This window comes from Cajanus cajan, chromosome 10, assembly GCF_000230855.2.
Source record: "Cajanus cajan strain Asha chromosome 10, NIPB_CcT2T_4, whole genome shotgun sequence".
NCBI lineage: Eukaryota > Viridiplantae > Streptophyta > Magnoliopsida > Fabales > Fabaceae > Cajanus > Cajanus cajan.
Window position 1 is genome coordinate 17,759,383 of NC_138526.1, and position 16,214 is coordinate 17,775,596.

Below are 16,214 nucleotides of genomic sequence, written 5' to 3' on the forward strand. Positions count from 1 at the left end.
AAATGCAAAATAATCAATAACTTAAAATACATCAATCTCACAAGTAAGTTAAAGTCTCATCAGAAAGCTACAATAATTCAATCTCATAATTTCAAACGAAAGTAAACAACTTAAAATACATAAATTTTATTGGTCCAATCAAAGATAGAAAATTAATCAAATTACATCCAATATAATTCTATAACATGCTTAACACATGTTGGTAACTTCATCAACCTCACTTTTGTAAGAAAAAAAGATGAGAGAATGTAGTTTTAGTTAGGGTTATGTGGTGCAAGGATAATTAGGATATTTAAGAAATATTATTAAACGGGTACCTGCGAGTATGGATATCATCATACCCGCCCCGCCCCGTTTATAAATGTGTAAAAAATTATCCGTCCCCATTATCTGCAGGTACCTAATTAATCTATCCATTTATTATCCGTAACGAATTTTACCCGCAAATACGAGTATTTTTGTCATCCTTGTTCCGAACTTGCAACTGTGACACTAACTTACCAAAGATCAATATCAATTGAAATTAACCAATGAGTCTTGAAAAATAAAGATTTGATTTTTTTTTATATATTTGTTTTTAATATTTTTTAATAATTATATAACTGAAAACTATTATGAATAATTTATGAAATATTTTTTTGTGTACAAAATTAAATATGAGACCTTATTTAAAAGAAATGAATTCAATATTACTCGACACAACTACTTGTTAGAAATTTTTTTAACTTAATTACAATAGAGTGATATAAAACTTTTTATTTGATTATTTTTCTTATATTTTCATAAATTTTATTTTTTAATGTTTATAATTAAAAATGTTCTATTTTAATTTTTATATATACTATTTTCATATCTTTTTACTCTTTGTAATATAGGAACTAAAAGATAAAATTTATGAAATTCTATTTTTTAATGCTTAAATTAATAGATAGAAAATGTCACTCTAATTATTATTAAATATTAAGGGTGTTCAAAATTAAACCAATCCAAACAAAAAATTACAAATATTAGTATGTAGATGTTATGCAATAATATTTAATATATTTATTAACGAAATTTGAGCAAAGAAAATAAAATAAGATTTTTTTTTTTAAATTATAAAGACAAAAAATTAATTTTAAATTTAAAAAATTAATATTAAATTTATTCTAAATTTATGAAACTAAAAATATATTTAATTTTACGTATTAATAGTTTTCACTATCTTTATCAATTTACTAATTATTTTCTCCCTCCAGAATATTAGTCAAAGCTGTTTTCTTTGAAATAGGAAGTCACGGGCAAAGATCTTTGTCTCCACTATCACACAGTTTCGTCCAAAATGGTTTAATCTTTCATATTATTTTACATATCACGTGAAATGATTCTAATTAATAAACTCAACATTTTTTATGTCTAGATGTTCCGAACTTGCAACTGTGGCACTAACTTACCAAAGATCAATATCAATTGAAATTAACCAATGAGTCTTGAAAAATAAAGATTTGATTTTATATATATATATATATATATATATATATATATATATATATATATATATATATATATATATATATATATGTTTTTAATATTTTTTAATAATTATATAAGTAAAAACTATTATGAATCATTTATGATATAATATTATATATTATTAGTTAATTTAGTCTCCTTAAGAGGAGTTTTATTCCCGGAGCGAACCCTTGTATAATGCCATTGTTTTCCGGAAAATAATTAATAGAATCCTAAAATAATTGAACACTGAAATTTGCATGATTATACTAATTTTCTTTATTTTTAATAGAATTAATTTTTTCATTTTGTTTCTCTATTTTTATGCTTTGCTTTGATATAAGTCTTTACAATCACTTTAGGGATTTTCTAAAGGTAAAGACTATTAATTACCTTGCATAAGGGTTATTAACAATTTAAAAGTAAAATTGGCAGCAAAGATTTAGAATTTAAGCAACTTGAAGGGATCAAGGTCAATGAATCACAACTCTAGGTTTTTACCTCTAAATCTTAATAACATTCTTTTTCTTTATTTATAATTCTTTGCTTTGCAAAATTTCCATCACATACTCAATCCCAAGTTTATTTCTTCGAACTGTTAAAAGTTGTAATTAAGTCAATAATTGTTTGAACCTAGTTGGGTGTACTAGTTATTTGCATGGATGCCCAAAACTATTGCATGAAAATTCTAGGGTAGAAGATTTATGTGTTGCATGTTGTGTGTAACAATATGGCAACCTGTCGGGTTGTTGCAATAAATCATATGAATATCCCTTGAATTTGTACCGTGTTTAGAAGTGTGAATACAATTATTTAGGAAGTCACAATTTGGCACACTATAAAATAAAAGGCAAGGAAAATAGGTAGGCGTAAGGGAATGACAAGTAGATGGATATTTGAATAGTCAAGAGTAACTCTCTTGAATTAGGGTATTAATAGGCCAACTTAAATCTTTGATACGTGTTCAACATTTCCCAAATTGGTGTGGTGTGGGAAAGAGTGGTCCAAGGCTAAAAACTGATCGTTTTCTCGAGAGAAAAAAATTATATGATGTGTACCAATGTTTTGTGAGAAAGATATATAATTGCCTAACTTAAGGTTCAAATCATGATAACTTAGGTCATGCCTCGGGATCTCTTGTGCATATTTGTTTGAAACTTATGTGTTAGAGGTTTTATTTTCAAAGCCTAATAAGGAAATGAATAAGGCTTTATGAAACCTCATTGCCTTATTGTTTCATTTTTGTTATGTACTCACGGTTCAGATAGATAGACCACTTTTATGGGATAAGGAACTTGCAAATAGGTTATACTTTGATGGGGTGCTTGGAGTTTCATTGCGGATATCAAATTCTTTACTTACTAGGATCTAGTTACCTTCTCTTTTATGTCACTTATTCCTAAGTTTTAGCTCCCACTTTAATAGATGACACTTCATTTTACTATATCTAATACTACTCTCGACGATTATTTTAGAGCACCACCACCTTTACTAGCAAATGATGATATGGATGATGCTCAATAGCTTGACCATCGTATGAATGATGTATGATAGCGTTGCCGAGTCATTATTAAACAAAACTAGGTTTCTAAAAAATTTTGTAATATAGAGAACTAACCTAGGTCATCTCTCAAGGACACAAGTTCATTCTATTTCTGTTTTTTTATCATGCAATTGAGTTAGGTTAGGTTTGGAGAAATTTTATTTCAAACAAATTATAAACAACAATATAGAAAAGAGAAGATATAATCTCTACACAGAATTTCAATATTATCAAATATTAGTTCAATATTGTTTCAATTTCCACGGTGTAATTTTCATTGTTCACAACAAATATGAATTCTTAACCAACCTAATTTAATTCGAAATTAATTAATACAGAAATCTAAATCTATTTTGTGAATTCCATTGAAATAAGAATTGCAATCGCAAACTCAAGGTTTCAACAAAATTCAAGAACGGTAATCGAATTGAATTGGTTGATTTAGGTTATTTCAAATATGAAATTGCATCTTCTCATTTTTGTTTATGATTCAAAATGAAAATTAAATATCATGAAAAATGAAATTATCCTAAACAGAAAAGAGAAGAGGAAGAGAGAATTCATTCAGTAAAAAATTAGGAACTCAAATTTGCCGTAGTTCTTGAAACCCTAAACCGATTGATGAATTAGCCTTGCCTCATAATCATGTTGCTTCAGTCAATTCCAGTAGAAAAGAGATAGATTTTGTGTGTGAGAGAGAAAAAAAAACAAAGAGAAGAGAAAAGAGAATTTAAGAGAAACTTCTTGAGTAAGAAATTCCAAATCTGAAAAATGAGAGTACAAGTTAAATGCAAAGAGTCATTACATGAATTTAAAGACAAAGTAATGGGCCTAAACTAAGGATCCAGCCCACTAATTACACTCCTAAAACCCTAAACCGATTGATGAATTAGTCTTGCCTCATAATCATGTTGCTTCAACCAATTCCAGTAGAGAAGAGAGAAATTTTGTGTGAGAGAGAGAAAAAAAAAAAGCGAAGAGAAGAGAAAAGAGAATTTAAGAGAAACTTCTTGAGTAAGAAATCCTAAATTTGAAAACTGAGAGTACAAGTTAAATGCAAAAATTCATTACATGAATTTAAAGACAAAGTAATGGGCCTAAACTAAGGGTCCATCCCATTAATTACACTCCTAAAACCTAATTAACTACAACTAAACAGTTTCAAGACAAGTTGAAAATTTCAGTGCAGGGCCGCGAGCTTGAGGCATGATGTTGGGTCTAAAAACGTCTGAACTGATTTTTTCTCTCAAAGAAGAAGTTGTAGATCTCCCTCTTATCTTTCCAGAGACACCAATTTTTCTCAATTCCGAGTTGTATAGCTCCATATATGGGTTGCATAAGAAACTATGTCAAAAGAGAAAATTATTACAGAAATTTAGTAAAATTTACAACTAAGTCCTAAATGACTCACTAACACAAATCTAAACTAATATATGAATATATGACACTAAAAGAAATCAAATAAGGCAAAAACATATAAAGAAAGATATACTAAAATATGACTATTAATGTAATAGACTTAGGCACTAGAATGATCCCTTACTATGAGCCTGGTATAGTTAATTGATGGCTTTACACTCCATCTGGTTCTAACAACTTTGATAGTGTTCAACAGCTATCCAACAAACATACACTTAAGCATGAAAATGAGGAGATGGTGGATTTAAAGGATTCTTGGTGACGATCTACATTTACTGACTTTTTATAGATCAACAGGTTTGGATTAGGTTTACTATATTATTGTCCTAACTTAAGAAACTTTTTGTTGTATATATTGGGAGGGTAGCTAAGTTGAGTTGTTTATTTTGTAAGTATTTAATGATAAATATGCTATGTTATGAAATATATATCAACTTTACCGATAACTAACCTCTATCAAATAACCTGATTAGATATCCAATTACCTTACTTAAAAGAATCGAATCCAATACGACTCAAACTAATGACTTGTTAGTATGAGTCCTTATATATAAATATTTTAAAAATTTATAGTATAAAATTAAATGCATGACTTAATTAAAAATAACAGGTTTTATTATATTAAACAAATAACATAATGAAATAACAAACCTTAAAAAACTAAACTATATTTTTCATTCAACTTACTTCTATACTATCGTTTATTATAAGGTGTTAAAAATAACTACGAGGACCAAAAGTGATGTTTTTCCAAATTAAAAAGAATCAAAATAGGACAAAAATTTTAAAAGACTAAATCTAAACTTGAAATATTATATAGAGAGCAAGAACACATTTTAATCTTTTTATGAATATAATACATAAAAAGCTAATAATAAAAAGAATTTATAATCATATCATAATTTATATTTAGAAATTAAAAAGATATATAAATAATAATTTTATGGTTAAAACATATTTTTAGTTTCTATAAAGTGAGAGAATTTGATTTTGATCCTTATATATACATATATTATTTTTCATCCCTAAAAATTTGAAACTATATTTTTAGTTCATATTATTATGTAAACATTTTTAACTACTTATATATTTATTATATAGTTAAGTGATCATCTTAACTACTACTATAACTGCTTGTAATAACATGTCAACATGTCACGTTTCTAAAAAATATTATATATTCTTGTAATCTATGTTATTTATCCATCTTAAAATGAACACTAAGGACTAAAACAATAAAGTTAGATTTTAAAAGGATGAAAACTAAATAAAAATATTTTATAGAGACCAAAATTAAAATTTATTCATTTTACATGGATTAAAAATAATGTTTATTTATAATTATAAGAAAAAAATTATAAGGATAAAAATGAAAACATGTTCATTTTATATAAATTAAAAACATATTTAAGTTTAATTTATTTTTGAAAGTAATGTAAAAAATTTCACAACTATATATATATATATTTAAATTTGGATCCCTTTTAGTCATGGGCCTAAGACAGTCACACCTCTAGATGATGTCCAGGGACAGCCTTGGTGGAACAATTAACTCTTAGCACAATGCGCATACAAGGCATCCTAGGATTACATGAAAAACACAAATTAGAACATAATGGATAAGCAACACATCAACTCTCACTAAGAAGAAAATCCACCCGGAGCTAATCGAGGTTTCCTACCCGGGCATGATTATGACTTTATCACATGTGTTGACAGGAAATTCTCTATTATTAAAAACCCCAAGGCCAAGATAAGAGATCAAAGAGACCCTCTTAACTGGATTTGCAGATCAATATCTCCAACAAAAGATGCATAGATGCATGAACTCTATCATTCAATACAATGCATAACTGTCAAATGACTAAGCAATACTTGAACTTAATGCTTACTAAACAAAGTCTAGACTTCACCAATGATTAAGCAAAGCTTAGATTTTATACACAACTAAGCATAACTTAGACTTACCTCAACACAAATAGCGACACACATCACATTCCTAAGCCCTCTACTATCCATTTCTTACAACTTTCTACTCGTTAATAATTCTCAAGATCAGAGCACCTTTATAAGGGAACAACTCACAAATTTGTAACATAAAGATTCATTAAAAAAAGGTTTTTATAAGAAAAATAATTTAAACAAACAAACCTTTCTCTAATTTTCAATAAAAAGTACAAGGTATTACTATTCCTCCCATTCACACATACAACCAACTTGTATATAAATTTATCAAGTGTCAACTTGGTTGACACTGAAATTCTTTTTGCAAAGTTGGGGCATTTTTTTGGTTTTTATCAAAATTACAATAACGACGCCAAGATTTAAATCTAGAATCCTTTGCATATTACTCCAATCTCCCCTCCCACTAGGTAGACACCAGTGGTTCATGCTTCAATTTTAAAGGGGACGTTGTGAAAGTGCATAAACATATTCTGTACATGTTTAGGAAATCATGATTCAGATTATTTGTGGGTTTGGGGAGGGGAGAATATTTGGAAATAATTTTAGCATGTTGTTTCTTCCTTAAACTTTCAGAATTTGTATGTATACTGCCTTTTGGCCTGTAGAAAATAGAAAGTAATGATATCAAGTAGATTTGTACAATCAACATAGGCAATTTGATGGTTCAACAATGGATTCATCCCCAGTTAGATAAATTGCTTTCAACTTTTCCTTTGACGTTTCTCCGAATCCAAAACCTCACTACCAACCCTTTTACTTCTATTATTTTCTTGTACATTTCTGGTCTTCGTAAATAAGATATCCTCCATTCTACTATATTCCCTGTATACGTGTATTCCACACCATTTCACAATGGCCATCCTTCTTGCTCCATCCTCAACTCGTATGCATGAATTGTGTTCCATTTGACAATCACAGTATGAAATCTTCACATGATTCCAATCACTCTCCACAAATGTCTGTCTGAGATCTTCACTACGAATATGGGCAGTTAGATCAAATAGCCACACATGATCTGTCTCAATTGACCAACTGTAACAACGTTGAGAGAAAATCCTTTTGTGCCCGTTGATGACTACACACAATCCAACTTTAAAATGAAAAGGTGGATTTTCCAATATCCCAAAAGAAACACACAAGCAAATCCCTGGGAATCTCCCACGACCCCAGAAAGTTATGGATCTTTCGCTGCTACAGTGATCAAACCATCTTGGAATCCTTGACCCTGGAAGAATTACAGTTTTCTGCCCAGTTGCATGAAGTGCCTGATCACACAAAAATTTTGTAACAGCAAAAAAATATTACATTAGTTAATACAAGAAAATTCAAACAGGAAAAATCAAAGAAGAAAATTGAAACCTGGCTCAATAGTACACTTGATGACTGGGATGTCAATGATGTGCAGTTCAATGCATCTATGTCTTGTAATTTTGGGGGAATTTCTAAAATGTCTTTAAGCTGCTTGCAATTGTTTAGAAGAAGAGTCTTCAAATGGATACATTCTTTAATGCATGCTGGAAGAGCTGTTAAATTATTGTAAGATATGTCCAAATGTATAACGTTGGCAAAACCACTAAGACAAGTAACAAGATGTTCAGTTGTTAAGTTGCAAGAGCTCAGATATAGATAAACATTGTTTGGAGAAACAGTTATTGTCAGTTGTCCATGATCTTCACACTCAATAGAAATGTCAAACCTTCTACATGAATCAGCTTGAATTTCCTTAAGTCTTGGTAGACTAAAAATGCTACTGGGTAACTTATCAAGTCTGGTACATACCATTAGATTTAAAGATTCAAGCCCTCTAAGATTTCCAATAGAATATGGTAATTCCTCTATGGCAGTTTGACACAAGTTGAGATATTTCAAATTTTCTATCTCACACAATATTTCTGGAAACCTCACTAGTCTTGAGCACTCACCAAAAGAGAGCTCTCTGAGAGATACCAACTTGAATGCTAATGGAATTGTTTTTAGACTAGTGCATCCTGTTGCAGTCAGCTCTTCAAGATTACCAAGAAATCCAACAGAATCATGAACCTTAACCAAATTTATACAATTATCTAGATACAATATCCTCAAGTGTGGAATTTCAGAAATGTCAGGTACTTCTGACAAAAATTCACAATCAGTGAAATCCATTTTAATCAAATATGCCATATTCTGCAAACAGAAGAGTGCAATAGTTACACAATATACTAGAGACTATTATTTTAGGCCAAAGGAACAAATTCACACACATACATACCTTGAACTTGTCCAAAATGAGACACTCAGAAGGCAATTTAAAAAAATCAGGTGGTAAACACCCTGAAGGATATCCACTCCATAACAGAACTCTTAAGCTATTTGGGAGATGTTGGGGGACCCCATGATATATGTCATCCTTAAGAATTAGTATTCTCAGGCTTTTCATATTTTTGAAGGCTCTGTCGCTCAACTTTAGTACATCATTTCCTTGGGGTATGTCAGCCAACATCATAACTTCTATTGTATCCGTTCCCTTTCAAAGCAAGAATAAGTTAAATAGTAAATGCAACTTTATATGTCAAATTTCAAAGAGAAGAACGTATAAATGTAAATTCAAATTGTAAAGCAAAAAGCATACCAGTATATGCTAACATAATAAATGTTAAATTGGAGGCAACATAAAGGCTTGTTTCTCATATAATCAGTTAAATCTAAAATACATAAAATCAATGAATATAGCTCTTACCTCATTTTCATTTAAAACTTGAAGAACATCTTGAGGAAACCATAATCTACTTCGATATCCAGGATGCAGGGGTGATTCCTGTTGCACTATTTTCCTGGCCATGTCTATCATATGGTCATGCATAATCAACCTGCCACCGGGAGCAATGGATAGGAGAGATCTTTCACTAAGTTTGCTAATACTATATTCTGGATAGAAACCACAAGCTGATAGTATTTCCTCAACATATGATAGTGGCTCTCCAACGAAGAAACATGCAATGTCAAGGAAAATGCTCCTGTCACATTCACTCAAACTATCATAACTCACACGAAGTATACTCTGAACTTCTCCATCACAAACTCCTTCATATCTGTCTAGTGTAATCTCCAATTCATCCAATGATGTTTCTGACAAATCAGAACCAATAACCTTCATTTTTTCTGACAAAGCAGAACCAATATCCTTCAAAAGCAATGGAAGGCCATGGGAACAGTGAATTGCACGTTCCAAAAACGAATTACAATAATCAGTTATAGGTCCCTTGAATACCATGGAACTTAGAAGTTGCTTAGCTTCATGATTTTCTAATTTAGGTACATCATATATATTTTCAACTCCATGAACAGCTAGAACATCTTTGTACCTGCTAATTATGATAATTCTACTGCCCAAACCAAACCAATTGCATTCTCCTGCTAAATACTCCAATTGCTCAGGCTCGTCCACGTTATCAAGTATCAAAAGAACCCTTTTGCCTTGCAACTTCCTAATTAGAATTGAAATTCCTTTGTTCTCATTTACCACCTTGATATTCTCACCAGCTATTTCGGAAAGAATTTTCTCTTGGAGATGTGCTAACCCATATTTGGCTGAATTTCCTCCAACATCACTAAGAAAGCATGAACCTTCAAATTGCTGGCAGATGGAATCATACAAAGCTTGAGCCAGAGTGGTTTTACCTATTCCACTAACTCCACATATTCCGACCATGATCACAGTGGGAGCAGAGAGTTGCAAACGGAATATTATTTTAGGTACACGTGACTCGAGTCCAACTAGATATTTATCAATAGGTATAAGATTGCGCTTTGACATGTCCACCATTTCAACAATCCGTCTGATAAATTCATATTCATACTCTTTTCTGTGAAATTACAAAAATGTAGATACTCAAATAAAATCCATCTTGAATTTCATTTATTACAAATAAAGAAAGAAGCTAGATAGACAATTGTTGAAAAGATAAAACGTTACTTCATTTATGGTATGGCTGGAAGCTTTTAAGTAGGGGATAAAGAAGGAAAGGAAGGAGTAAGAGTTACTTCCTTAATTATGTTTAGATGTTAAGTTTTTTTGTCCATCCACAGGTATCCCCAATTAACTGCCATAGACTAATTTCACTAGCTATATTGTAACAATCGTTGGTCCAAAAAAACTTTTGCACAACGGGAATCAAACATGGAATTTCCTGCTAAATGAATCGTCCCAACATCATGTGAGCGCGCATTACCTAGCTACTATAGGGTTTGTTAGATGTTAATTGAATACAAATCAATTCTCCTGTATACGCAACTATGATCACAAGTGGTGTATTTCATTTTTCATCTTCATTGATGTTACACAAAACAATAAGTCAATAACAAAATTTATATACTTTGTTCGGATAAACATCACTAAAAACATTTTTAGAAAAAGAAAATAGAAAGAAAAAATGAAATAAACTTTTTCATATGTTAAAATCAACTTATACATAAATTAATTTGTAATTTTTTTGTTGTTGGAAAAGTTATACCCGAGAGTTTTGTTGGAAAAGTTATACCCGAGAGTTTTGATGTTTCCACAAAAAACTGTTTTATTTTTTCTTTGATAAGTATTTTTGGAGAAGTTTCTCAAGTGTAGTGACTAGTGAGTACATAAATCAGAAATCAGCTCGGTTAAAGACTAAATTTTAAGAAAATAAATAATTAAGAAGAAAAAAGAAATGGGACAAGAGAGGTATAGTTGTACCCTTCTTTAAAATGCCACCCTGCAAGATTGGCAGCTTCATGCAAAGCCAGGCTCCAGTTTTGCACTTTCTGTTTGTCATGCATAGCCAATTGTTGGCCATAACATTCCCTCTGATGCCGCACCTCTGAAGGATCCACGTTGTAAAACAGTGGATAAACTACAAGTTCCTTGGTTCTCTTACAATTGAGGATTTTGACAAGCTCTTCAAGGCACCATGTTGAGGATGCATAGGTTTTGGAGAACACAATGATGGCCATCCTAGACTCTTGAATGGCATTGAAAATGGCGGGTGAAATTTGTTCCCCTCTCTTAAGCCCCTCATCATCCATGAAAGCCTTGATCCCCCTTTGGATTAAAGCACTGTAGAGATGACCAGTGAAACCAAAGCGGGTATCCTCTCCTCTAAAACTGAGGAAAACATCATAGGTCCACCTACTCATGGAATCTTTGTCAATGTTTTAACAAAACCTCAACTGTACAAGGCTTTAAACGATCATGTACTATAGTACTTGGCAAATGATACTTTTTGTCTTGTATTCCTTCAAGATATAAATTCACTTCACCCATCCATGGGAATAAAGTAGACTGCAAAAAAATAAAAAAGGAAAAATTAAAAAGGTATCCACTAGGATAGGCATTGGAGAAGATGGATAAATAACGTCATCAATTTTAACCCCATCACGTTCATCGTAAACAAAAAAACAATCACCTGAATGAAATATTAAATATACTTTTTAACTCATGTATATTAAAAGGCAATCACTCTAAGGAACTATTTTTTTTTTTGACAAAAAGTTATTTTAAAGATTCTATTTTAATTTTTGTTATCTAATTCAATTTTTTATTTATCATATTTATTTATAAATTAAATTATAATATTTTAAAATAAATTATCAATAATTAAAATATTTTTCTTATCATAATATAAATTATTTATCTTAAATATAAAATTTTATTTATGTATTTAATAATATCTTTCTAACAAATTTTAAATATAATTTATATATTCATATAAAAAAATTATATATATAATTTACCATAATTTTTATTATATATAATAAATATTTAATATACAAAATGTACATATTAAAAAATTATTTTATTATAAATTTTAATTATATATAATAAATATGTTTATGTATCACATCAATTAAAATATTAGTTAATATATAAATACTTTTTATTATAAACTCAACCATAAAACAACTAATTAAAGTAAAACAAATTACGCCTCTTTATTCACATGTTCACTTGTTAGAACTTAATTAAAACATTGTACAAAGTACTGAATTTTCCACATTTTCACTACTAGATCGAATTTAGTAAGGAGATGATACTTCACAAAGATAAATCAAATTTTCAGTAAAGATTTTATTATCTATAGAATAGGTGATATTTCATACAAATAACGTGTAGTTAAAATAAAACACGACGAGGTACACCTTATTAAAAAATAGTTAAATGGTTGTTAGAAATATGCCTAAATATCTTTAAGAGAATAAATTAGTTTTTATAAGAATATTTTATTTATATTTTAAATATTTAGATATAATCTATTTTGATTATTTTATGATTTGTTTTCTTGTTTTAAGAATAAGATAATATCAATATTTGATTTTGTATAACAAATTTTATCTATAAATAGAGACCTCATAAATAAAATTAGATTATGCTTCTCTGATAAAAAATAACTCTTATAAAATATCCTCTCAGAAAAATACCATAAAATAACACCATCATTAGTATCAGAGCTAAGGTTACGACCTTTGGAGATGGAAGCAAAAATAAACTTTTCAAAAATTTCCCCACTTATGGAAAAAGTTATGATCTTTGGGCAGTGAGAATGGAGGCATACCTAGATGCTTTAGAACTTTGGGAAGTCATAGAAGAAGATTATGATGTTTCCACGTTACCAAACAATCCTACCGTAGCCCAAATGAAAATTCACGAGGAAAAGAAAATCAAGATGGCAAAGGCAAAATGTTGTCTCTTTGCCTGTGTTTCACAAAATGTTTTTACCAGGATCATGACTCTCAAATTGGAAAAAGCAATTTGGGATTATCTAAAGGAAGAATATGTTGGAGATGAAAGGATTGAAACATGCAAGTATTAAATTTAATGAGAGAATTTGAGATACAAAGAATGAAGGAGATTGAGACAATCAAACAATACTCAGACAAATTACTTGGCATTGCTAATAAGGTACGGTTACTAGGAACACAATTTCTTGCTTCTAGAATTGTTGAAAAAAATCTAGTAACTATACCTGAAAGATATGAAGCTTCAATAACGATCTTGGAGAACACAAAGGATCTTAGTAAGATCACTTTAGCAGAGGTGTTACATGTATTGCAAACATTAGAACAAAAGAGGCTTATGAGAGAAGAAGAATCTATGAAGGGTGTATATTTAGTCAAATGGAAGAACAACAATGGTGTCAAAAACAAGAAGAAGGAATTGTTCTAAGAGAATAGTCAAAATAATAGCACTAAAATTTTTCCACCATGTCCTTATTGCAAAAAGACTAATCATCCATAACAGAGATGTTGGTGGAGACCCTGATTCAAAATGTGACAAGTGCAGACAATTAGGACACCAAAAATATGTATGCAAATCTCATGAGCAACAAGAAGAAGCCAACATTGTTGAAGATCAACAAGAAGAGGAAGAAGAACAACTACTTTCATGTCATGCTTTATGACCAAAAAACCCTCAAAAGCTTGAATTATTGATAGTGGTTGTACAAACCATATGACTTATGACTGAGAACTCTTCAAAGAACTCAACAAAACTGATATCTCTAAAGTCCAAATGGGGAATGAAGCACACCTTACAGTAAAAGGCAAAGGAACACTGATTATTCAAAGTCATTTAGGTTTGAAATTAATATCTAATGTTTTATACGTTCCGGATATTAATCAAAATTTATTGAGTGTTGCTCAGTTGTTGGGAAAAGGCTATAAAGTGTTATTTGAAGATAATAATTGTGTGATTAAAGATGTAAACAAAAAGTGTTCAATATTCATATAAAAGGCAAGAGTTTTACTTCAAATTTTGGAGAAGGAGGAGCCACTTATAAATGAAGATAGAAGAGAAGAGCACAAAGATACATGTCTTCAAAAGAAGTTTGATGATCAAGAGGAGAATGAAGATGATGAAAAACCACCTTCAAAAGAGAAGTTCAAGACAAATGCTAAAGTGGTTCCACTCAAGAAGAATTGCAACAAAAATTACAAAAAGAAGAAACTGATTAAAAAGAGAAAAGACAGATTTTGAAATTCAAATTTAAATTAGTTGATAAAGATATTCAGTCAAGGAGGAGTGTTGGAAATATGCCTAAATATCTTTAGAAGAATAAATTAATTTTTTATAAGAATATTTTTATTTATATTTCAAATTGTTAGATTTAACCTGTTTTTATTATTTTATGATTTATTTCCTTGTTTTTAGAATAAGACAATATTAATATTTGATTTTTCATAACAAATTTTCTCTATAAATAGAGAACTCATAAGTAAAATTCGATTATGTTCCTCTGATAAAAAATAACTATTATAAAATATCCTCTCGGAAAAATACCATAAAATAACTTCATCAATGGTCTAGTTCATTTTCATTTAATTTTTTAAAAAACTAAACAGTGCACAACCACACCTGTAATCCAAAACCATGAATGCTCATTTTTTGTTCTTAAGAAATCATTTTTTTTCTATTTATTATTTATTGAAATCACTTCATGAAGGTCTTTATCTCCCACAAACAAAAAAATCATCATTCCTAGAAGATTATCTCAAAACTCACAAATCTATTAAAGAGAACAAAATCATACTTTTCGTTAGGACCAAAGACAAAGATCCTTGAAATCACAAAGAAAAGTAGATAAAGTCTCTACTGCTACTACAATACGATGGCATTACCTTTGTAAGCTCAGTTTGGTATGAAAATATAATAAGTAACCTCCTTAATCAGATAAGAGCTACCATTTGGTGAAATGCAATTAATGCTTGCATTAATTAAGCCAAATGATCACTTGCCATGACAAGGAAAGATGATAATGACAGACGAAGCAAACTTATAAACTATTGGTTGTACTCTTTGTAAATCTTTTCTTTCTTGTAAACACTCATTGTTCTCTATTGGTTGTATAGTGTCTAAGTGAGACGAATACAACACTTGTGTAACCTTATAACTATTGTTATAAGGTTGAGCCTAAAAAGGCTTGTTTAAAAAGAATACTTATTTTGAGCATGGAGAGACTTGACTGTAAAATAATACTTGGTTGTTAATCTTGGAGAGGCTTGTTGTTAAAAGAATACTTAGGTAGTTACTTAAAGAGACTAGTCAAAGAATACTTAGGGTTGAGCTAGAAGTGACTTATTAAAAGAATACTTATATTTTTGTTTAAAGATAGTGGAATTTAATCTAGTTGGATTGAGAACTGGATGTAGTCATGATGGTTGAGAAAAACCAATACAAAAACCCCAGTGTTCCATCTGAGTTGTTCTCCATGAAGGAAAGTGAATCCATAGATGAAATGTTTGGAAGATTCTAAACAATTCTAAATGGGTCAAGATCTTGGACAACCTTCCTAAGGTTTTGGGGACCCAAAGCCACAACTATCTTAGAAGTGCATATCTTAAAGTTCTCACTCTTGTTGAACTTCTTGGAGATTTATGAGTTCATGAGGTTCACTTGAACAACAAAGATCACCCTAAAGCAAATGAAACTATTGCTTTGAAGGGTGGCAAGTCCAACAAGAAGAAATAGAAAAGGAAAACACTGAAAGCAGAATCTGAGTTTAACAACTTAATGAAAGTTCTGAGAACTTTATAAACGGTGAGATATCTCTCATGTCTAAAAAGTTAAAGGAGATGCTAAAGAAGAAATGAAGATTAAGGAACTTCCACAAAAGGAAGGAAAGATTTAGAAGCCAAGTCAAACCGGCAACAATGAAGTTATTTGTTATGAATGTAAGAAGCCTGGCCACATGAAAATAGACAGCCTTTCTCAAAGAAAGAGGTGGTCTTCCAAAAATAAGGGTAAGAAGAGTCTAATGGCTATTTGGGAGGATTTGGATGCAATTGCAACAGT

General features: G+C 30.1%; 1 protein-coding gene across 1 annotated transcript; it reads right to left on the reverse strand.

Annotated features, from left to right (window-relative positions):
- Positions 1-6,556: 6,556 nt before the first annotated feature.
- On the reverse strand, positions 6,557-11,727 carry LOC109806450 (disease resistance protein Roq1). The gene is made up of 5 exons (XM_020368862.3): positions 11,124-11,727; positions 9,135-10,260; positions 8,667-8,921; positions 7,778-8,581; positions 6,557-7,683 (listed from the first exon to the last, which is right to left on the reverse strand). Exons 1-5 carry the CDS (start codon positions 11,561-11,563, stop codon positions 7,120-7,122), a joined length of 3,189 nt encoding a protein of 1,062 aa, XP_020224451.2. The 5' UTR covers positions 11,564-11,727; the 3' UTR covers positions 6,557-7,119.
- Positions 11,728-16,214: the final 4,487 nt, after the last annotated feature.